Source organism: Loa loa (assembly GCF_000183805.2).
Source record: "Loa loa unplaced genomic scaffold supercont3.149, whole genome shotgun sequence".
NCBI lineage: Eukaryota > Metazoa > Nematoda > Chromadorea > Rhabditida > Onchocercidae > Loa > Loa loa.
Window position 1 is genome coordinate 119,858 of NW_018108329.1, and position 23,773 is coordinate 143,630.

General features: G+C 35.8%; 3 protein-coding genes across 3 annotated transcripts; 1 reads left to right on the top strand and 2 right to left on the bottom strand.

Moving 5' to 3' along the window:
• Positions 1-1,007: 1,007 nt before the first annotated feature.
• On the bottom strand, positions 1,008-9,843 carry LOAG_02050 (Sec23/Sec24 trunk domain-containing protein). Its single transcript, XM_020445923.1, has 22 exons — positions 9,575-9,843; positions 9,212-9,273; positions 8,983-9,044; positions 8,205-8,696; positions 7,615-7,745; positions 7,100-7,202; positions 6,619-6,745; positions 6,403-6,512; positions 6,209-6,275; positions 5,846-6,007; positions 5,425-5,480; positions 5,244-5,345; positions 5,024-5,125; positions 4,799-4,922; positions 4,239-4,397; positions 3,992-4,165; positions 3,671-3,781; positions 3,158-3,342; positions 2,635-2,769; positions 2,082-2,252; positions 1,778-1,881; positions 1,008-1,433 (listed from the first exon to the last, which is right to left on the bottom strand). The coding sequence occupies exons 1-22, from the start codon at positions 9,679-9,681 to the stop codon at positions 1,319-1,321; spliced, it is 2,961 nt and encodes a 986-aa protein (XP_020303672.1). The 5' UTR covers positions 9,682-9,843; the 3' UTR covers positions 1,008-1,318.
• Positions 9,844-10,877: 1,034 nt separating this feature from the next.
• On the bottom strand, positions 10,878-11,704 carry LOAG_02051 (hypothetical protein; the record flags this gene model as incomplete). The annotated part of the gene is made up of 4 exons (XM_003137589.1): positions 10,878-10,976; positions 11,092-11,173; positions 11,272-11,506; positions 11,644-11,704. The coding sequence occupies 4 exons, from the start codon at positions 11,702-11,704 to the stop codon at positions 10,878-10,880; spliced, it is 477 nt and encodes a 158-aa protein (XP_003137637.1).
• A 396-nt stretch (positions 11,705-12,100) lies between these two features.
• LOAG_02052 (CCR4-NOT transcription complex subunit 6 family protein) lies at positions 12,101-19,810 on the top strand. The gene is made up of 13 exons (XM_020445924.1): positions 12,101-12,257; positions 15,208-15,441; positions 15,676-15,751; positions 15,920-16,101; positions 16,174-16,269; positions 16,528-16,596; positions 16,774-16,931; positions 17,107-17,261; positions 17,496-17,647; positions 18,011-18,159; positions 18,258-18,336; positions 18,510-18,687; positions 18,925-19,810. The coding sequence occupies exons 1-13, from the start codon at positions 12,239-12,241 to the stop codon at positions 19,181-19,183; spliced, it is 1,806 nt and encodes a 601-aa protein (XP_020303673.1). The 5' UTR covers positions 12,101-12,238; the 3' UTR covers positions 19,184-19,810.
• The last annotated feature ends 3,963 nt before the right edge of the window (positions 19,811-23,773 follow it).

The window sequence follows — 23,773 nt, forward strand, 5'->3', positions numbered from 1 at the left end:
TCAAATAAGTCAAATACTTTGCCAATTTTTCGTTAGGCAAAACCCATTTATAAAACAAGGATGCTCAAGCTTTTCTAGTTGCACCTTTAACATTATTCAAAAGAACTGTAACTGTATTTGTTGGTAAAACTCGTTATAAGTAAAGATTAAAGCGACAAAAACATTACCGAAAGAATTAATACCAAAACTCGAAAAACCTCATTTCAGGAAACAAATATACGCCAAAGTTTCTTTTTTTTTTGTAACGACTGAAATTAAGAAAAACATTGAAACCCGCATTGCATTTATATTTGAAATAAACTGCAACAGTCTTGATAAGGCCGGATTATCTCAACAAAACAACGTTTACCATATAAGTCGAATGTAGTAAATAATGTCAAACTACTTAATCATTTTCTGATTAAAATGTTCTCATTACTATATAACAAATGACAGAACAAGAACATCTTCGTTATTCTCACTCACTTTCATTATATCGTAAATTTTCCCAGTTCAGAAATAAATGAAAAATTAGAGAATTCTTTCCCACTGCAAATACTACGAAAAATTAGTGCAAAAATTCTGAACAAAACCGCTTTTTTGACCATGAAACAAAAGTGAGTTTTACAGTTTTAGCATAATGAACAACAGTTCGACTACAATGAATTTTCAATAAAGTTTTCCACAAATATAGGGAACTTAGTCCATCTTCTAGATCACCAATTCCTTAAGGCTTTTAGGGATTGCCCTGCCGGCCAGATGACAACTTGAAAGAGGAAGTGGAAAAGATATTGAGAAAACCGAAAGAAAAAAAAACGGGACTGGTACTAAAAGTGCTATGGTGACCAAAACTAATACGGAATATAAAAAACATGAAAGGTAACCGGCAGTTTGGGAAAACACCGAAATTGAAAGTTTAGAAATTTGTAAAACCTAGCAAATAAAACCAAATATCTCGAAACTAACACTGTGGACTAAACGTAAAATTTGGTAATACTGAGAATAACGTCTTCCCCCCATCACATAATCCCAATTTGAAATACATCGTACAGCTTAAAATTTTCTGATGGCTAAACAAAGCCTTAGCAAACGCAACAAGTTGTGAACACTCCTCAACATATATTTATTTTACTCGCCCTGTTTCAATATTTCTTTAAAATCCTAGTTAAACATTTTGGCATTCAAAACATGGAAAATTAGTTCAAATTTAGCAAGCAGCACAACATAATCAATGAATTTACTGCATGTTTCAAAACTAATGCGCAACAAAATATCCAATTTGATCCTGACAGAAACAATGAAAATCAATCAAAAATAAGCAGAAATAACATAATTTTGACTACTTCCGCATTTCTTGTCGAATATAACTCAAGAATTCAATATAGCTGTGAGATGATTCCGTGCGATCATCAATCAGACGCCTGGAGAATAAACTGCGTACAGGACTATCCTCTCTGGAAATGTTCGCAACATGAAATCCAATCCATTTTATGGGAGAATAATAATGAATTAGTCAAATTCCCTTTCTCCTTGGCGTGTGGAAAGTCTTACTTTTCGATTTAAGTGATAAATTTTAAAATTACTTTGAAAAAAAATTTTCTATCATCATTCATCATCAAATTTCCAAATCTGATCCACGATTCTAGATGCAAATAAAGATTAACCGAGAATTTTGCGTTGAAAAAAAACCAGAATATGTTGGTATTAGAAAAAGTTCGTAAATCAGATAGTCCTTCAACAAATCTATCAGAGAAAATAAAAAGGATAAAGAATACTTTAGCAAAAAATCAAATATTACCGTATTAATATCACTGGTGCAAACACAGTTCGGTAAATAGAAAGTTTACGAAGAAAACTGTGTACCCTATTACTGAGTGGATTGTCAAGAGCTTCAAATGTATTCTGCAACAAAAAAGTGTATGATAGTAAACCATCATCTAACAAAAGAAATATCCAGACCAATTTTAAAACTAACTGCATCGCAATGGTTACTTCTAAAAAAATAATGGAAAAAAAATCAGAAAGTGAAAAAAAAAACTGCTGCTACAGTTTTTTGATTGAAATGAAATGCTTTAATTAAACATAATACTAAATAAACTTGCATCATCATCAATTTTTTCGAACGTATTCACATCAAATAAACGCTTTATAATGCTGGATTCAACATTTGATGAAATGTATATGTAAACATATGAGCCTGTATCCAGTAAATATACACCATCCCGACTAATATGCTCGAAAGAGAGATGTAATCTTGGCGGATCAGCTTCATTCTGTGAAAAAATTAATTATTGCAAAGAGAACGTAATTCTTTACAGAACATAACAAAAACTCATAGCTAGAACTTAGTTTGAAATCATTATTTCAAAGCACCTTGGCAGGAAATTGATATCAACAATTAATAATTTGTGCCTTGCTTTTCCAGCACATTTATAATTCAAAGAACTAATTACCCTCATCCATACGACAATGCATTTAATATGGGAATCTGATTAGTAAAACAACTGTAACACGCAGCAAATTTCCAGAAACTCAACGTCCATCAGAAGTTCATAATAAAACCAAAGTTCCTGGACTAAATTTGAAAAAACTGTTACTTTGAATGCCATAAATTCAACTAGAAAACTAATTAAAACTATGCAACAAAAACGACACCTCAACAAAATGATTGAGTTCATACAAGGCGGGATACAGCTCTAAATCGATCACTTCTAAGGGGGCACTGCGAAAGATGAGAAGAGCAGCCACACGATTGTCTAATCTAATAGACTGTCCTGCGGTGAATGCTCGCTGAAAATATAAAAAATAACATAAAACTAAAATAAATGTTGATAACATATTAATATTGCCAAATATTTTTAAGCAATAAATAAATGAAGAGTTCTTAAAGTCACAAGATAAACTGAAATAACAACCCAAGATGACCGACATAGGCCGTGCAACCAAAGATGCTATAACTGATCACCATTACTGCAATTAATTATCCTTAAGTGGTATGTGCAATGAGGAAGTGAACAAAAGTCGGTTACATGAAAAACTTGAAGGAAGGTAAAACGATATCAGTCATCAAAGTACTCGGTTTTGATCAATTTCATATGAAAGCCGCGAAATATATAGCAATCATTTTGCATAATAATAGTCAATTCTTGAATCAGGGCTTTGTAATAAAACAGCTAACATGTTTAAGCATGCCCAACACATAGAGTGGCAACAAACGTATCGAAGTAACTGGTGATAACATAGAGCTGGCACGATTCATACGGGAAACTGCAGAGTTGTAAGCACCAAATACATCAACAACAGTGTTCACCATTGCTTCACGGGAATCTGTCAAACTTACACCCATAAAGGTGCGCTCGACCGCTAAACATAAACAAATATATGTGATAAACACACAGTGTCACTTTGCCTCACCTTAAGTTTCTTGTTAAACTGCCTTTACAGCTCTTAGCTAAATTAATTTGATTGAATTCAATGGGCTACATCTTCGTAAATGGAATCAATTATTGCCTAACATGTGACCGTCTTTTAAAAATGGTGTTATACGACACATTTCAAATGAAAGTTGCAATTGCATATACTGCATATATTGTCATTGCGGCTAAACCTAACGCGAAAACGACTCCTAACTATATATCCCTAATCTGATTGTGGATAATTTGTTATTACTCAGCAGTTTGAAAATCATTACCCATTTTCGAGAGAAGAGATACTGCACATTTCACATCAAACTGACTGAAAATAGTGGACAAATCTTTCGTCACGGGTAGACACAGTGTATGAATTCGTATTCGTCTATCACCTAAAAAATATGTATAATGTGAATGAATGAAAGAAAAATTAACGAAAACGAGGGATTTTTTTTACTGCAAACAATTCATTTTATAAGCAGTACCTAAACAATTTCGACCCTGTACGAATATTGTTATTGATGAAGACCTGTTATAGAAGTAACCTAATGACATTTCATATCAACAATAACAGTGATTCGAAGAATAAAGATAGAATTTACCTCGACTTGATGTATACAAAACAGCAGCTTGGAAGCATGCCGTATTAATACCAATAAGGTTCTCTTCCATTTGTACTTGTACAGCAATTGCAGAATCCGGATTTATATTGGCCATAGCCAAAAGATCTGTCGAACGGACAAAAAAATTCCCGTAGAATGTATGCAAAGATAAGCCTATAAACAATTAAACACTTGAAAAAAAATGAAGAAAAATCATAGGAAGCAGCACTTGTCAGAAAAAAAAGACCTTTTGTACATCGGATCCTTAACACCGCTTCGAATCCAATTTTTCGAACCAAATATCGATTTAACTGCTTTTGGAATCTCTTGACTTGTACCTGATCATGATTTATATGATAATTTGGGAAGTGAAAGATACATCCCGTGCTAAACTTCGACATATCAGCTGAAAATAGCGGTAATACCAATAGAAAGACAACTTGAACATGCAGAATTGCACTTTAACAAAACCAATATATCTTTCAAAAATCAATAAATCAAACTACGCTTACACAAATTCTACTTTCTAGTGGTGTTCCAATGATTGTTCTGTCCGACACTCTGGATGCAACTTTTTTCCTACTGTATGGAGTTTGTTAAGGTTTTAAAATATGCTCTTTCATCGACAATGAATGGTACATATTACGGGCAGGATATTATATGGAAGTGATACAGTTCAGAACTAACAAAAAAAAAAAAAAAAAAAAAAAAATAAAGGTGGGTATACGATACATAATCAAGGAATTAATGAACATTTTATGAAGTTCTATATCTTTCTACGGGAGGAAAATATAGCATAAAACTTGCCTAAGGTTGACAAATCAGAGTACTGACTATTCATTAAAAATAAATCAACAGCAATTTGATGCCCAGTACATTCAAGAGCTAAACGCTTATAATAATCATTCGCCGGATACAAGTTTGACACTTCCTGTAACGAATCCATAATACAGGTAGGGTATTATCTGAAAGGAACATATTTCAAAACTGTAAAAACTTAATGTCTAATGATACATAATCGAGGAAACCAACAGAGGCTGCTCGCTGATTTGGATCCTCTCGACTTTTGAGTGCTCCTGGCCCCAAATCGGGAATTACTGTCAACAGTACGGTGATTCTCCCACCGATATCAGCCTACAAAGTTAAATCTGGAGAAAATGAATAAGCAGGAAGACGGTGCAGTAGTGAATTTGAAGTCCGTTGCATACTTAAAAACCAAAGTTTAAGAACTCAAAAAAGAATAAAAACTAACAATAAGTTTATGTGCAGCAGTTAATGCCGCACCCAAACAGCATGAAGTTGAGGAATTCGATTCATAGAGAGCAGGTAAACTTTGTACAAATAAACGTATCACCTGCAAAAACTCACAAACTAAGCTAAAGCTGCTATTCGAATGATAATAAGAGTTTAATGTCGAAAACACGGAAACTCACATCAATATTTTTGCGAAGATTTACCAATAATCCACAATTTACTGGAAGAAAAATATCTGAAAAATACAGCATTTGAAAGCGCAAAGTGAACAATATAGCTTGAACAATCAAAAAATCAAAAAACAGAAAACTTATCAAGTTGGTAAGCAAAACCCTTTTACATCGACGCTTAAAACAGCATCCACTGAAGCAGTTGACATCTGTTGCAGTATTCTTATACACAAAGACACGCTAACACCTAACATGATTCAAAAGCGTTATCATTTGTAGTAATTGAGATCCAAGTCAGAGAAGTAGATTTATGCATATACATCGATCCTAATCATAGATAAACGATTATTTAAGTAGTCAGAAATAATGTGCTTATAAAGCCTAGATCTTCAAGAAATCTGCAGTGAAACTGTTCCTTGATAAACTTTACCGCTATATTCTTCAACTACGAGTTGCTGCGGACGTGCTTTTCCTCGAAATTGGAAGAAGTGGACAGCCGAATCTACGCCGATAAAACCAAGCATGGTACGATCGTCGCCAGGTAGTTGCTCCAAAGTAATCAAAAGCTGTTCAGTGAAAGTATAAAGATAACCTGAATGGTAAAATTTCATCACAGTTTCTCGGGAAACTCCCCATGAAATTCCAATAGTTCGACCATTCGGCGACTTCTCAATTGGCTAGCCACAACTAACATTAAATTCCTCGCTTTCTCAAAGTTTACTTGTAGTAGTGAATAAAAATAAAATAGAATTCCCCTAACTCTTAGGACGCTAAAAGTAGGAAAACAACTAACCTGTCTCAACCGCATTTTGACTGATATCCATTACAAATACATAAACTGCCGGTTGAGGCGGACGCAACTGTAATGAAAAGCAAGAATACATGGCTTGAACCTCAGAAGATAAAAGTCTGACAGCATCAAGATTAAAAAATTGTTCCATTAAACCAAATTATAACAGAATCCAACTGGACAGAACACCGCATTACCATATATTCGGAGGGAGCAATAAATTCGACGGTTGAGTTTTTAATTTCTGGACGATGAGTTGGTTCACCAAATGATTTTGTAGCAGGATCCCAATTAAAATCATCAGGTACTGAAATGATTTCAGCCGTTTCATCGAGAAAATGAACTGCGTTAGAAGAATCCAAAGCTTATATAGTTATCAATAGTTCGACACGTTCACAAAATATCGAACTCACAATCATTAACGCGATAGCAAATATTGCACTTCCAGTGACGGGAATCTGGCAGGTAAATATAAGGATTGATGTAAGTACGACAATACCGACATCGTACAATAGATGATGTTTGAATGATGTTCAAATTCTATAAAGTTGTAGACAATTTTACTTAAAAATGATATTTTACAGTACTGTTCCTGACAAACGAATAAAGCCCACAGACGTTGCTCAAATGTATATTAGGAAATTTTTTACATTAGTGTTGATTTTTTCATTAATTTTTAATTTTTTAATCACTGGCAATTTTAATATGTTGAGAGTCCCTTTCATTATATTGGAATCCAAACAAATCAAATCATACCCCTTCCTAATTTATTTAAAAATTTGCAAGAAATCCTCCCACTAGCATCTTGCTTCCTGGTAACCGGATACAAGCATCTTTAATTTAATCATTTATTAAATAAATTATTCCACTGATAACGGGAAAAGAAAATCAAACCTTCATATCTCTAAATGGTTGCAAAGTGAGTCCAAATGGTAAACGCGATTTTTTTAACAGTTCTTGAGTCTGAGGTACCGAGCTCAGTGTGCAACGAAATATACTGAAGGATTAAAGAATTATGACTAACACATTTTCCCTTTTAAAATTCGTCTTGAGCATCTCTTCAGGGGATCGAAGTTATCAGACAACATCGAACGAAGATAGAACAATTGAAAATAAGTAGTTCAGCATAATTAGCTCAATCAAAGGAACTGAAGGAATTATGGGAATCGAGGGTCAATCGAGGGAACTGAGGTAAAGAACACTGTAATATGTTGGCCAAAAGCACCAGGTTGGCTTGTCATATTAATTTTGGAATTTCTAAGACATGACGATATCTGCACACTTTTAATGAAGGTAGTAATAATGGTCTAGTGATTTCATATTTGCTTGTTAATGAAACTACTACACAAAATGTCAAAGCTGTTATATACCGGACGAAACTTCGCTTTCATATTCCGGAAAAATTGTACCTAGGATTGCATCGAGCATCAGGATTGCAAACAGTTGGTGGAAGAGCAATCTCTTCGTCTTCAGTCCCATATTTCATCAAATCTCTTTCCTGCATCAAATCAACATATCTGATCGACTTTATCCCATAATTCTATAATTCCGTTCACAAATACATGTGAAAAAAACAAACCCTCAGTTTCTTATTAAACCATATAAGAATTGCTATAAAAACTCCAACTAAATCAGGGAACTTCGGAGTTAGTTGAGCAAATACAAAAATATTCTTAACACATTGTTTGGCCCAACTCAATAGCACGATAAAACTGCTGGCACCTAATATCAGTGTGGTAGAACTTGTTTATAGTTGTTACACGTACGAGGTCAGCATTCTACAACCACTTTTTCACACTGCCATCAATAAATCATAAGATCCTACATTTCTTCCATATGTCAACAAACAAACTTAGTCATGTTACACCGATCTCCTAAAGTATGATAATCTTTAATCTTTTATAACTGAATCTACGCATCTAAGGTTTTGTTTATAGTGTTATTCAAGATTCTAATGCAAAACGAAAATCCTTTTAGTATTTTTCTCATTAAGAAATACCATTTTAGCAAATTCCTGTTGCAAACTGCCCATTCCACCGGGATAATTCCCATTCATTTGGTAATGATCGTTCAACAGTTGCGACTGTGAATGTTTGTTAATAATTGGAAAGTTGTGAAGTAAATCACTTTCATTTCGTGCATTACTCCTATACGCTACGCTGGTGAGTGGCTGAGTAGAAACTGGAGGTAGACACTGCGCGTAGGAAACAACTGAATCCGGATTGGTATCTTGGTCAGGCAGGCAGGAAAAAGAAGATGCTTGTAGAGGGACTGCTGATATCGGAGCAGGAGCGTCCAGTGGCAGAATCGTAGACGAAAATGGCGTTGTTGAAAAATTAGGAAGCATCTGAGGCTGAAAACTGGTATCACTCTGCCCAACTGGGTTAGTCCGAACACTGTTCACTAGATGATGCGTTACACTGCATGATGGTGGGTAATTGTAGGTTAATGCTTCTGCACTCGAATCATGAAACAAAGGCTGCACGCTGTCCTAAACAAAATAATAAATTTGAGTACAAGTGAGAACAAAGCGAAATAGGATGTTAAAACCCAAGTTTAGTAATCCAAATTTCATAAAGATACGGAAGGACATACCAGTCAATTCCGAGCACTAATCTCAAAATTAGCTATTTGAGTAATATGGGACGCAATCGCCAAATGGCTGAGACCGAATGCGACAAACGGTATTTATAGCAATTCACATCCCTCGGCAATATTATAGAAATGAAATGAAAAAGTAGCTACTGTGAGGCAAGAATTTCGTAAAATTTACGGACATTGACTGGAAATGAATTCGGATGCTGTTGTAAGTATGATAACACATTTACACTGCTGCCAACTGCAATATTGTCAAAAAAGTAACCTAAAAGAAAAAAAAAGTAACCTAAACCTTTCTAAAAGAACACATGACACAATGGAGAAGAGATGCATGAATTCAACAAGCTTAACTCATCCACAGGTCAAATAAAACCCCTATATATCTGCAAAGAGGAATGAAAAAGAAACCTTGACTGGACATAGGGTTGTTTGACGGTAGCATTTTTGTCGTCCACGATGAATTTTGAATGCTGCAATTGAGATTAAATTTAAAAGACTCATTTTAAAGATTAACTGCATCATTGTAGTCTGAACTGGATAATGAAGTAGGAAAGCAAAAATGATAAAAAATTCAAGTAAATTTACAGTGGCCAATAGAGTGAATCAAATAACTATTCTTTTCTTAAAGGATAGCATTTCATTAGAGTATGCAACATGAAAAAGATAAACGGTATTAGCATATAAGGGAGGATTCAGAGATATAGAAGTTGTGGCTGCAACCCAGTATAGTTGACTAAAATATTTTTAAGTTCAATTAATTAAATAACCAACCTCTGGTTACTGAAAGCTGTTACCGAAGCACTTGCTTCAGGGTGCTGTTGCCACAATGCTTGATTATTCGTCCCATAATTAACAAAATTTAGCGGGTTTTCCGCCATCTATTTCCGGAAAATCGTAAGACCGAGAAGCAGCTGAAACTATCATTGTTTAGAATCTAGCAATATGTTCGGCTAATTCATGCTGCTGAACTTTCTTTTTCAACGGCTAATTCATGCTGCTGAACGGATCTCCACATTTTTCATTAGCTTCACTCGTTTTGTTGATGTGCTCGTCTATTAATTTCGAGTTAGTGAAGCTCTGATCTCTAAAATCACAGGATGGTATTATGCAAGTGCGGGCGGCACTCTCCGCCCAGCATACAGCTCAGCCTTGTCATAAACTGCAAGTATACTAGAAATACAAACATTGAGACCTAATCATCGCAAACTTCAAAAGAGCGCCCCCCACTGCTGCACACCCCCTTTTTGCTTGCGTGTACAAAAACTGGACCCCTGTGAAAATTTATGTTCCTTCACATTGTCAAAAGATTAATTGAATATCAACCCGTAATTTAACCCGCAAAAACAAGTTAGATCGCGAATTTAATCAGTTCCAATCACATTAGTGACTATCACACTAGGAATTCATCGCTTTTAATATTCAGTTCCAACGAAAGAACTCCAATACTGCCTAATAGTTACTATAAGGTAGTGAAATATGGATCGAACTAATGCATACAGTTCTTCTTCAACCAATACACACATCTTCAATAGGCTTTTAATGGACATAACTGTACTCGACCAAAGACCGGACTCAAATAAATCAAGTTTCTTGATGAATGGAACTAATTTTTCATTATAAGCAATGCAAGAGGAGATGGAGGAAAAAGGATTTCCCCCCTATTTGAGGCACGCCTTACCCAGAATTTCACCCGTTTCAGAACTACCATAAATCACGATTAGCGAACATTTTGTAACTTTCAGACATTATTTGCCACAGTATCGCCAACCCATCAGCCACAACCATCTCCCACTACTTCCACGCTACGTTAAATCACTGTTACGAGTGCAACCAGGGTAAGTTCATATAGCCATCAAATGATCATTTGTAATGATGAGAATTTCTGTTCTGCGATCGACAGAATGTGGAAAATCAAATAGCACACCTTCCCATGTTAATCTCTACTAATAAGCCGAGAAATTAGTGAAATTATAAGTGTATGAGGATGTAATTCAAAAGAAGACAATGCTAGCTTCCTGTGAATCAAATGTTTTGACGGCAGTGATCAATAATACTGCTTCTATCTAAAAACAAATCATGCATGTGGTATGTCAGATGATGGCCAATAACTGTGCCACTCGTCTTTATTCTTACAGTATCTTTTCCCGAGCCATATCTTATTTGGGATAACAACCTGGAACTCCAAAAGTTAAAAGCTAGCCTTCCAATCTTCTGGAAATAACTCCTCTACATTCAACTTAATTTTTTTTTCGTATAAACCTCACTTGGATGCTTACCTATTGGATTACGTCATGAGAATGGCAAGAATAAACACAAAGGGAAGTATGACTACCAAAACCGTAAAATAGTGCTTTCCAACCTTTTCTTGACCTGGAACCACTTTCCAGTTCGGCTTTTCTATCTGTAGCAGGGACCACAAGGCTCAAGCTGTCGCTCTCGCCAATTATACCTCAGTTCTCGCGGACTACCTGTTGGAAACTACTGCCGTAAAAGGACACAGAATAGCAGACGCCATATCATAAGCCTCTCTGCCGCATATACTCCAGCTGCTACTATCAGGAAATGATCTATAACAAGCAGACACGCCCCCACCCCCTTCCCATCCCTTCCCCTCCCCCCCAACAGGAACAATATCTCTAAGTGGAAGCCACTGTTTCCACTGATTTTTATTTGGTCCGCGATACTCCATCTGGCATTTTGCGGCTAGACGGCATTTTTTAATAAAATCATCGGTGTATGGGAGTCCCATGGATTGACGGTGTTGAGGGAGGCATGGTAGCGAGTTGGTCCTTCATTAATTTCATTAATACGTCCAATAAATGTTTGCTGGCATCCTTTACTTTGTATGGAGGAGTCGGTTGTTCCAAAAGACGGTCCTAGATAGCTTACCAGGGGATCCATGTGTCGAGAGGCGTAACTTAGACACGAACAAATTCTTAAGGAGAATGCTGTGGAAAAGCATCGAGTTTTTGAGGGTCGTTCCCCTCCGAAAAAGTTTCATTTCATTTGGCTAGGTTAACGAGGAAGAATGCTATTAGATAATTTCATAAAATCATTCGAAGTTTTTCGGTTACGTTTACTTACTGAATCGCATTGTCAGTATTACTAAACTATTATATTATGGTTCAGCGCTTATTGTGACTACTTCCAACAACATATTGTGACTTATTGTGACTACTCCCAACAACAACCAGTACTGCTTTCCTACTGATCAGATAGGTGCATTCCGTTTGATACATGTTATTCAAGCAAATTCAACGAGGAAATTCTAGAAATAAATTGATGATTGGAGTTTGCTTACAGGCGTGAAGTTCTGGATCGACAGGCTTTCAATTTATCAGTGAAGAAACAAACGGGAGGCAAGAAAGGGCGGCTAGACCAATAGGTTTGGAAGACGTCCAGACGTGGATACTACGCAATATTAATGTTTATTGGATGACAACCAGTAGCGCAAGTACGTTTCGCCTTTTATGTTCTCTTTCACCCATAAAAATTGAAACTTAATGAGCTGAGCTTCACATGCTACATCGGGTTTCTGACGATGCATTCCTCTGCAATAACGATTAGTCTTGAGGAATATGAGTAAGTTCCTGAAGTCGTTACTTTGTCTCTATTACTGAGAATGTTCATTCGTTGAGTTTTACGCTTCTTAGTATTTTATCGAACCCTTGCACACATGGTACGGCTGTACTTGGCCTCTTGAAAAAGATTTGCTATGGCAGCCATCGAATCAGTTCAGGACATCTCTTGTTATATTGTGGACATAGTAGTGCATGACTTTTCGGAAACCAGACATTGTACTATTGAGTATCTGCCTGTTCATTCGATGATTTCAGACTGTCTGGTTCTTGCCAGCTCATAACAGAACTGTCTGTCCATCTTGTTTGAGCTGCTGTACTTTTTAAAACTTTACTGTTTCCGTATTAAAATGGTGATGAGATTCTTAAATAAAATTTTGGAATGGTTTTTTAAATCTAACACTCATTCTTTGAAGTTATTCCTTGCAGGAATTTTCATAGTTTTGTTTTAAAAAAAAGTTGCTAAGTATGATAGGTACGCCTGCATGCATATTCCTCTTCTTCAATCTTTTGCATATTCCTTCTCTAAACCAAATTCTTCCTCCTCCGTCAAGTTATCTGCTTTTGTACATTTTCGTTTTCTACGGTGTTGTTCACTAGTTCGAATTTCCTAAAATTTCTGATTTCCATGTAGTCGAAAAAAGCTTAAAAATATGCTTCCGCTTCGACTGTTTTAATAAACTGTCCGTTTATCTTGCAAGCAGTATGCGGTCACTAGTTAAAATCCTTGATATGTTGTGACTACTGAATCTAGTGAAAAAAGTTGAATAACATACCGAAGACCAGACCTTTTGTAGAAATTTCTAAATTTTTAAAGTTACACAAAATTGCTTGACCAAAATATTTTATCCATAAGTTCTCATTTAAGACACTTTTGGTATTTAGTAGTTACTTCGATAGAAAAGCTAGTATGAGCCTTATTTGATAATGTCGATTAGATATCAACACTACACACGATGACAGTACGAGGGGATACAATTTTGCACTATCAGGCAAACTTATTTGTTAGATCCATCACGTAGCTGGCGTGAAAACAACAGATGTATGCAGCGACCAATCTTTGGGACTGCTTCAAGTTTCTCTGTATAATAACTTATTTTCTTTATTTAGGTTAAATCCAAACTAAAAAATCACTACTTCATTTCAGGACACTGTAACCCAGCATTTTATTTTTTTGAAATGGCATGAGGTCTTTTATGCTAAACTTTCTATATTAAGTTTTTAAATAAGCTACCAAACTAATGTTTGGATCTTGAATATAGGAAATCCTTGTTAGATCAAGCTCATGATACCATCTTTTGGTTTCTTATTTATGTCACCAGCCTTTGTCTAAACCGAAATCCTATTTTGTGGTGTATTTTATGACTAATACTATCCTAAATTAGTAACTGAAAAACTAAATGAGATGGTTTTCTCTCAAGACACGCATCAGAAGGATATTCAGATTACTGTAGGCTTAGAGTAATAGCCTGGTTATTCATTTGATAATTTCAGAAGCCATTACGTTTAGTCATGTTTCAGCTTCAAGAATTTAAGTGTTGCTATGCAATAACGCTTTTTGCTAAAATATTGCTTGGGAAAATAGTACTAAATAGGCTTATTTGCTAATTCCTTTAACTTTTAGTGATAGCTGAATGTTGAAAGTTCAAAATTAATATGTACCATTGAACACTCTTAGCTATTTGAAAACTTATGCTGATTAGTTTGGGAGATTTCCCAAATTTAGAAAAATCATTTTTATTAGAAAATTCCTTTAATGATCCAGTATCCTGATCAAATTTGAGATATGAAAGCTCTTATTCAAGAAATAAGGGTTGGTAAGTTTTTTAACTGGGTATAAAAAAGGAGTAGAGGAGTGTAGAAGATTCTGGATGTGATCTAAATAAAAGTGGTTTGAATCTGCATCCCTAAAACTAATCAGTAACTTTTTTGTGCCCGGAAAAATTGGCCACCAGTGACAACTTTCGAATTGTTAAGAGTGCTCGTAAAAGCTTATGATATGCAATATTTTGTTAAGTAGTTCCAAAAAGTCAAATATTTTAGGTGGGTTGAGAAGCTAAATTAATCATTTTCATCAGACTAGCAACTGAGAGAGTAGTCGGTACACCGCTTGCTGTGTTACAAAACCGTTAAAGCTGAAGTTGTATTATTATCATGTACAGGCGACAAATGCTGTTCTTACCTAGTAGGTTCTTTTTTTCTGGACAAGAATTCACGAATAAGAACGAAATTTTATCATTTCCATCATAAATGTTTACTCCTACATGAATACCTTGTGTTCTTCTAAAGTGTTATGTTCTTTGCTGCCGAACTATGTTGTTCTAAAGTTATTACCGATGCCGGACTTTTCAGGGCGTTTTTAAATCGTGACACACTGAATGTGTTACATAGTAGTGATAGACCTGCTGAAAAGGGCTTACTGTAGCACCTTGCATTAGCTGGTCTAGGCTTGTGTCGCTCGAACTACACCGCTTTATTCAGCTGCATATGCACTATTCCGGGCTTTTTCGAAGTCTTTGAGAACATGTCCTTCCATGCTTTGATGCTTTCCTGTCATTGCCATTCTTTCACTGCATTGAGCAGGATTATATCTTTAGGGACTGGAACGCATTGAAGAAGTAGAATGTAGTTTATGACAGCAAACATGCTGAGGTATGAGTCCACGTACAATGTTGTACTAAGTCATTTCATTTTGTAAATAGACTTAGTGAATTGAGCAAGATTTCGTTGTGTCTTTGTATATGCATTTTTCTAAATTTTCGAAACTCATATTCGTTTAATTTCTGAAGTTGATCACAGATTTCCCAAAATTGAGTGGAATTTCAGAACACGACCTACCATATGTGCCGGGTGCACATCATCATGAATTCGCGTTACCTAATGGTGATGCGCATGGACATGAAAGATGCGCCACCTCAGCTGGCTTGCCTTTAACAAAATCGGAAAGTACGGACGGTAGAAAGAAGTTGCCGAACGGCATGTTGCGGGTGCATCGTATAATGACTGAGGAAGAACTTGCGCAGGGTAAAGAACCGCGTTGGACGGAGCTCGAGATACGCGGTTTGTTTTTCTTGAACTACTGGCATGGATATGGCAAAGAAGATGACATGAAGTTAGCCAAAACAATTTCCAGTAAACAAGAGAAACTACTAGAACATTCAAAAGTTCGCAGTAATTTCTTTTTTTTGGTTCGTCATTCACACTTAAACTCACCGCTCATCTCGAGTAATGCGGTCTTGCTTGCAGCCCGCCTCATTAGTTATCAAAAAAAAAAAGAAATATATTTGTTTACAGGTCGCAATCTAAGTCCATTTTTGTGGGAAATGAGATGTCTTACCGCCCTTTTCTTGTACAAAAACCATCTGACGAGGTGATGTTTGCCATTATTTATCCTTTGTTTTTTTTTTTTTTTTTATTCTATACAGCAAAAAAAGTAGATGATACGCTGACAGAAGTACTGGAACTTCGAGAAATAGCGGTGCAAGGATTGAGTAGCGCATTGTTCGTCGTATGTTAACAAACCTTTATGTTTTTTCAGAATTCCTTGTGAAATTTCGAAGTTAGAGAACTTGACAGTGCTGGATTTGTCTGAAAATAAACTACGTAGTCTGCCAGCTGAGCTGGGCGATATGATCTCTTTATGTCACCTTTACCTCAATGGCAACCAAATAAGGGTCCTCCCATACGAGCTGGGCAAGCTGTTTCGTTTACAAACCCTTGGTTAGTTTAATCTTGTAACCTAATTATTCATACCTCAGATGTACTGAATGATTACCTTCTCTCATTTTTCAGATCTTCGGTCAAATCCTCTTTCTCCCGAAATTAATAAAATTTATTATGAAGCTGGACCTCAGAAACTGCTTCGATTTCTGTTAGATCATCTGGCAAGTATGTTCATAATTTTGCATTTCAGCACAAGAATAAAATGCTTATTTTGGTATTATAGGAGAGACGGCGCCATGCCTTCTATTTTAACATTTATGATGTGGATTTAATTTTCTCTGCGCTAACTAATATTGCAAGTGTACCAGATTGCTTACATGGGCATGAAAATTTTTATGTCATATCTATGCTTTCGCAATGGTTCATTTGTTACGAACTTTCCGAACGACTTTCTCTGGAAAACTTAATTACTGATTGTTTCAGTAAATGCGACAGTACCTCCGGATCGCCAGTGGGTGATGATAAGGCACGCGGATCCTGAAAGACCGATCGGTATCGAATGTGTTAAACTAATTGTTCAGTAAAACACGATTCCTCTCCTCTCCGGATATTTTATCTTTTGACAACTTTTTTTTTAAATCTGTTTGTCCCTTTATCTCCTCTTAAATTTTATTGACGGTCCGGAACTTTACCCTGAATAGAATATGTTTCACTATCATTTATCTTCAGCGACGTTCACTGTTCTTTGCTATAACGTTCTGTGTGATAAATACGCCACAAACAGTCTCTACTCATATTGTCCATCCTGGGCTCTCAATTGGGAATATCGAAAAGCAGCAATTTTAAAGGAGATCCGACATTACGAAGCTGATATTATCACCTTGCAAGTATGTGCCTGTTCCTTTCATTCTTTTAATGATTAAAAATCAATTTTGTGTTGAGAATACCTCCCTTCTTGTCGAGATTTTCAAGTTTCTTACGATAGTGCTTTATGTTTTCGTTCTGCATTGAACCTTACCATGATTTTTCATTCTGGAAGTTCCAGTAAATTTTTCATTTTAGGAAGTGGAGACTGAACAGTTCCGTTGCCTTTTTCAACCTGAGTTAGAGCAAATCGGCTATGCGGGCATTTTTTCACCAAAATCACGGGCGAAAACGATGGGTGAGGAAGAACGGAAATTTGTTGACGGTTGTGCGATCTTTTGGAAGTATGACAAGTATGTTGGGTATTTTTTTTCCTTCACTTCGATTAGATTTCAGATTTAGTTTTCTTTGTAATTATGGACAATTTAGTATAATTCAGGGCAGGGCTGTGGAAGAAGCCATTGATTATCCTTTGCAAAAATATTTTTTCTTTTTCCAGTATTTCTCTTTGATGCATCGCTGCGGTTCTTTGCCAGTGATTTAAAATTTCACTCAAAAGTTCGATTGTTGGGAAAGTATATTTGCAGATTTGAGCTGGAGAAAGAACATCTCATTGAGTTTACTCAGGTAGCTATCAGGAAAGCTCCAACAAGTGAGAAAATCTTGAATCGTGTTATGCCAAAGGATAACATTGCTCTTTGTGCTGTTTTCAAAATCAAAGAAAATGTCTACGCCAATCGTTTGTTTTTTTCTTTTTAATTCATATATGTGATAAGAGCAACTCCTGGTGCAATGTGGTTGTTATACCTGCTGCAGGTTTTTTAATTTTAAGTTTATCACGAGAAATGACGTTTATCTATCTTCAATTGCAAGCATTTTCTGGTTCAAAATAGCAAAATACAAATGACTGCTGAAAAGGGGAAGTTATAACGTAAGGATGAATAGCTACCGATGAAATTTGTAATGATATTTTCATGTTGAATTAATTCTAGAATCCTTTGTTCTTCGTTCTCCGCATAAAAGTAATTGGTGTCTACGTCTTTCTGCACTTTTGAGTTCCTTATGAACTGTTTTTCCGACAGATTGTTCTAAGAATCTGCAGGACAAATGACTATGGCTCCAAGCGACAATGTGGTTGGAAATCCACTTGTTGTGAGTACCGCACATATTCACTGGGATCCAGAATTTTGCGATGTAAAGCTGATTCAGTCCATGATGTTGGTGCAGGAGATAAATACCTTGCTGGATGAAGTGTGTTTTTTTCTGAAGATATTGAATGCAAAATTTAATCATTGAAATGATGTTTGCTGATCTTCTTCGAAGAAAAACCGTCATTGTCTGTCTTCTAGATATCGGAAAGATATCGTATAACACCACAGCAGATACCAGTTCTAATTTGTGGCGATCTCAATTCACTTCCTGAATCAGGTTTCATGCTACTGGTTTATTATATTCTGATGATTGCAATGTTTCTATGGCGAATGTTTTATGTATACATATAAACTAATTTCACATGAAAAAAAGTTTTTCTTAACGCATAAGTTTCCTGATGAATTTATTGAACTCTTCCTTTTTTGGAAATTTTACTGGCAGTTTTTCAGGAGTTGTGGAGTTTCTGTCGAAGGGAGCAATTTCAAGGGAGCATCCGGATCTCAAGGAATTCCGTCAGGATCCTTGTATTACACGTTTTAGTGCGTCCGATGATCCGACGGTTTATACCCACGCACTCAGACTTGACTGCGCTGTGGACCCTAACTCAATGCCGTTTACAAATTACACGTTGGTTTTAAGTGTGAAAGCATATAGTATATAAAAGCCTATGGTCGTTTTTAAAAGATATTTGTTATTTTTTGATTCAGAAAACAATCGCGCAAACAAAGAAAATAAGTAGGATAAATTCTTCGTGAAGAAAACCAGGCTTCAGTTCTATATTTTGAATCACATTTTTTTGCGTATTTTTCACTATTGCTGGTTGATATTTACAGTGAAATTTTTAAAACGTGAAAGGAATTTCAGGCTTGAATTTAAAGGTGTTATCGACTACATCTTCTCAACACCGCAGTCATTAGCTCGTTTGGGAGTATTAGGACCGCTGAATATGGAATGGGTACTGGCAAATAAAATAATCGGTTTTCCACATCCCCACGTGCCCTCAGATCACGTTCCAATAATGGCCCAGTTTGCAATCATCCCAACAACCCATCAGCGTACTCAGCCTGTTGTCCACCACTATGGTAACAGTCATTCCAGTTCATTTGGTGCTGTTGGTCGATAAAAATTCACGAATTTTCGTCTTCAATTTGCACAGTCTCAGGAAGTAGTTTGTATTCATTTTAATCGTCTCATTTTCATCCGTTGCTTCTATTTCTTAATTGAGGCGGAACTTTAATATGTGGGATTAGTTTAACCTGAAGTATGATATTTTGTTTCATACAATATTTAGTCTCGAAGCAAGAGTAGGGCTTGGGTATTAAAGCAAACACAGTTGTGGTTCATTGAAAACTGACTTTTTCGGAGGAAATACGAAATCGTTAGTGGCTGGAGAATTTATGAGTGTGAAAAGTTGCAATAATTGGAAGAAATCATGGAATGTATTCGTGTGTTTGGTCCGTACTAATGATAGTCAACAATAATTAACTATGCTTCACTGAGTTACTGCTGCTGTCAACAAAGATGTCCGATTAGTTTAGGCTGTTTGTGCCTTTTTAATTTTGCGTCGAGGAATGTATTCTACCATGTAATTGTTCACTTTTCATTCCAGGCACCGATCAATTTAGGCTTTTATGTGTTTTTTGGCGAATTGTTCAACCAAATTCCTCAAGAAATTTTTTGTGTTACGATAATCTCGTGAGGGATATTTCCAGTTTTTGTCGTTGGATACTAAGTTTTACATCCCTTCCAGTGCAGTTAATAAAGTTTTCATTTCGGTAGGATTATTTTCGTTCATATTTCTTTGGAAGCATCATTATTAGTTGATTTCTAAGTATACCTCGTCGATTTTTTTCTTTTTTTCGCATCACATTGGGCTTTATGATTTGACCTAGAGGACGGTCTTTTTAAGTGGAGAACGATTAAATAAATGGTAGTTTAGTTTTCTGATTGGCATGTTATTTTCTTCGTCGATATTTCTCTTATTTATGTAAGAGTAATATCTCGTTTTTCTTTCTGAGCTGTGTTTTGACATTCCTTTAGAAGACACTAAAACTTACCAAAACAACCAGGCTTCAATAGCCAGTAAATAAGTTGTTTCATGATCTTCGTAAATGGTACGCTGTTTGGAAATGCCTTTGCTCGTTATTTTTTAGAACTGTGTCATAGTTTGTTTTATTATGTTTACTTTGGTAAATCTAAACAGGAAGCAGAGCAACAAATAATAAGTAACTCTTTTTTGTTGCTCACTATCGTTGTATTTCATTTGCAACTGGATGCACAATAAATACTCTCGTTCTAGTTGAGAATAGAATTTTTCTCTTAGGCACCTTATTATGACAATCATCTTTATCTGTAGTTGATTTAAACGCCTAATTTCAGTCTCTGCTTTTTTGCGTATTATTTCATGATATTACTATTAATCGTGAACTGTTTGCTCCCCGTTTTGATTTTCCGCTGTTTTCTTTTGCATCTTGAAACTTCCCTCATGGTTTTTTTTCTTTAATACATGTAACTTGAGTCGAAATTTTAACATGTTTCCTTTATTTATACTCATGATCTCGTTTATGAAGCCTTTTTTTGGATAAAATCCCATTGAACGCCTTAAGGTCATCGCACTAACGTGTTAAGCCCTTAACGACTTTCGGACCGATTGGAATATATTAAGTTCATAATTCTATCAGAATACGAGTCGTTTAGGAAATCTTTTGTTAGCTATAATTCCTGTTTTAGTAATGTCAAACATACTCAAGTTTAAAGACCGAGACTTTCGTTCGTTTTTTTTTCAAGATTGTGTAGTTGGAGTTATGATATAAATCATTGCCCTGATAGCGATTTATCACCTTTTCATTGGTTATCTCGAAAGAAATGAGCAAGGAATATTTCATTGGTTGTAATGAATTAGTGTATTTCAGCAATTCATATCATAATCGGTGCCTTTGTTTTTTGAAACGGAGTGTAAATTGTGAATCATACTTATGCACATCATTGTGAACTTCTTAGTCGTTCTTGTACGAAGTGGCTACTATTTCAGGTTAGCTTAGATATAGGTGTTCGGACAGTAGTATTTACGACATGTAGGGTCGCTTTTTTATAAAGATCCATCAACCACATGGTTGTCAAGCAGAAAACGTAATATCATGCGCTAATCGCTGTACTCATCACAAGTTTCTTAGATTCTTAGCTCCTTGTAGCTCATCACTCATAAAGGTATGGTGAAGAATTAAGAGGCACACCCTTTGTAGATCTTTTAATGATTTTTTTTGCTGCTTACTTTCAGTCCTTACACCTAGTTTTTCCATGAACACTTTTCGCGTTGGTGATGACGCTTCATTTAAAATTATGCAGTCTCCAGCAGTCAGTGAAAAACTGTTACGTCATCTTATCTGAAGCCTCTTTGTGAACTGAGAATTACAATGACCAAACGGTAACATCTTCATTCACTAATCTGATATATATATATATATATATATATAAGCAAAACTTGATTCGGTCAAACCTTTCGAAATTACAATAAAACGAACTAGCATACTTGTCATGAAATATAAATAGCTTGGCACTGGTAGAGATCGTCGGATGTTTCTTTATTGTCCATAAAAAAGGCAGGCAATGAATGACTCGAGTGCCAGGATTCGCTAGAGTCTGCTAGAACATGAACACCTGATGTGAACAAATCACCTCTTCCACGCATGTCCACGTCACCTGCTCCTCACTTAACGAGTCTTCTGAACCGCACTAGCAGTCATAGTATTTTCAGAAGCCCTATTTCATATGACTCCTTGCGACCACTGCTAGCAGCCGCATCATCCTCACATTTGTTTTTCCTAACTTCATAGGTTTGTACCTTTCATTATATTCTACTTCCATATTCCTAGCAATGCATCTGAAACCCAAATCCACTTTTCGAAATGAAGTTACTCGGAAAGGTAAAGGAAAACCCTCTGTGCCACAGTCCTCGAGTTGTCGTGTACATTATTTGGACGTTACCTTTTTCTGGCAATCCCATCATCTCCCACCTTTCACGACGTGCCCTGGAAGGTAACCCTGTTTACCTGTACGACTACTGATAAAACCATCAACTTTTATGTGACGCAAGATAGAAAAGCCAAAGAAATTCATGAAGATACACGATATGAAATGGAAAATCACCGAATGCCGTAACATATCTGCACTTTTCGAGGAAGTTCGACGTATAAAGATTTATCACATAATCCGACAAGATGGAACTAATTACACCCAATCTATAAATATGGAAATTTTAGCAAGCAGATTCCCAGATGTCTCATTTCCACTTTTGCAAATTTACTTCATTATTTGCTCACCCTCCCACACATTAAAGGACTTCCAAATCAAAGACAGCTTTACCAAGCAAATTCTAGAAAGTCACAATTAGTGTATGCGGGACATTTGTAAGAGTCGGTTCTTAAAAAATGATTCAAGAAAAAAGATGTTCGGGGTAATATCGAGGAATGCAGTAAACTACAATGGAACAGTAAGCATAAAAATGAACTATAGTAATGAAGGAATAGAACAGTGACAGCAGTTATCAGATATTCACGACTTTTCCCTCAATGCTTTAAAGGGTCATTAAAAATTATCACCAACGGAACAACTGACAGAGAAAGATCCCAACCTGCAAGAGTCTTCGGAATTTCAAATTTTTTTTAAATCAAAAATGCTAGTGTAAACAAATCGCAAAACCACGAGCGCGGTAGTATGCAAGAAAAAAGCAAACATATCTGAAACAGTGATATCTCTTAGGGTCAGAAAACATACTGTGTTTAAAGTGAACAAGAAAACCAACACCACTAGAAGGAAAATCATCAAAGTACCGACAAAAAACAGAAAATGAAAAAAAAAAATGTGACGAAATTCCAACTCACAGATTAAATTTAATCCGAAATCCATGTCGAATGGATCTGCTTAAAACAGTGAGTTATATATTCCTGATGAAACAAATGGAAGGAAAAAAATTCCCGAGGTAAGGAGACCACAGATCAAACAAAATGAGTAGAAATGAAGTCAATGCAAACAAGTTAATCTGGACCTGAGGTAGTCATAGTACAACGAATGCAAAAAATAACAACATTCCTGAGTAACAACAAAATGCACTAACCAGCTACGCACAAATAAACACATAGTGACCACCTTGCAATTCCCCATAATCGAAAAACGGGGCAGTTTCTAAGAGACATGATTTACTGGAATGAATGCGCCAGCTTTACAGACAGTATTCTGTTTGTCTGAGTTTTAAACGTTTCGTTAAAGTGCTTTTGACAAATATGAAATTTCACCTTCTTATATATAAAATGTTTTATACAACAAAATGTGTCAAAGCCAACTAAATCACAAATATTGGGCTAAAAAAAATCCTCAAGTTCAGCTTTATATCGCCCACGTTATACTCCATTTTCTTTTTGAATGATCACTTACGCTTATCACAATTGTAAGCATACATACTTCAGTTTGGCCTGTTGACGTTTTTCGTAACGGGGTAAAAGCAAATGATAAAAAATTCCAACAAATCATAACATAATGATAGCATAATGAAATATAAAAGAACACACCGAGTTTGTTCAACTGAACAGAGCAAAGCATTCGCGAAGGAAAATGCGAAGAATTTGTTAAAAATTAGTTTGAATCTAATATACAATTTTCTGCAAAACTGGTCTAATGATAAATTCAAAAGAACGAAAATAGATAAGAAAATGGACCT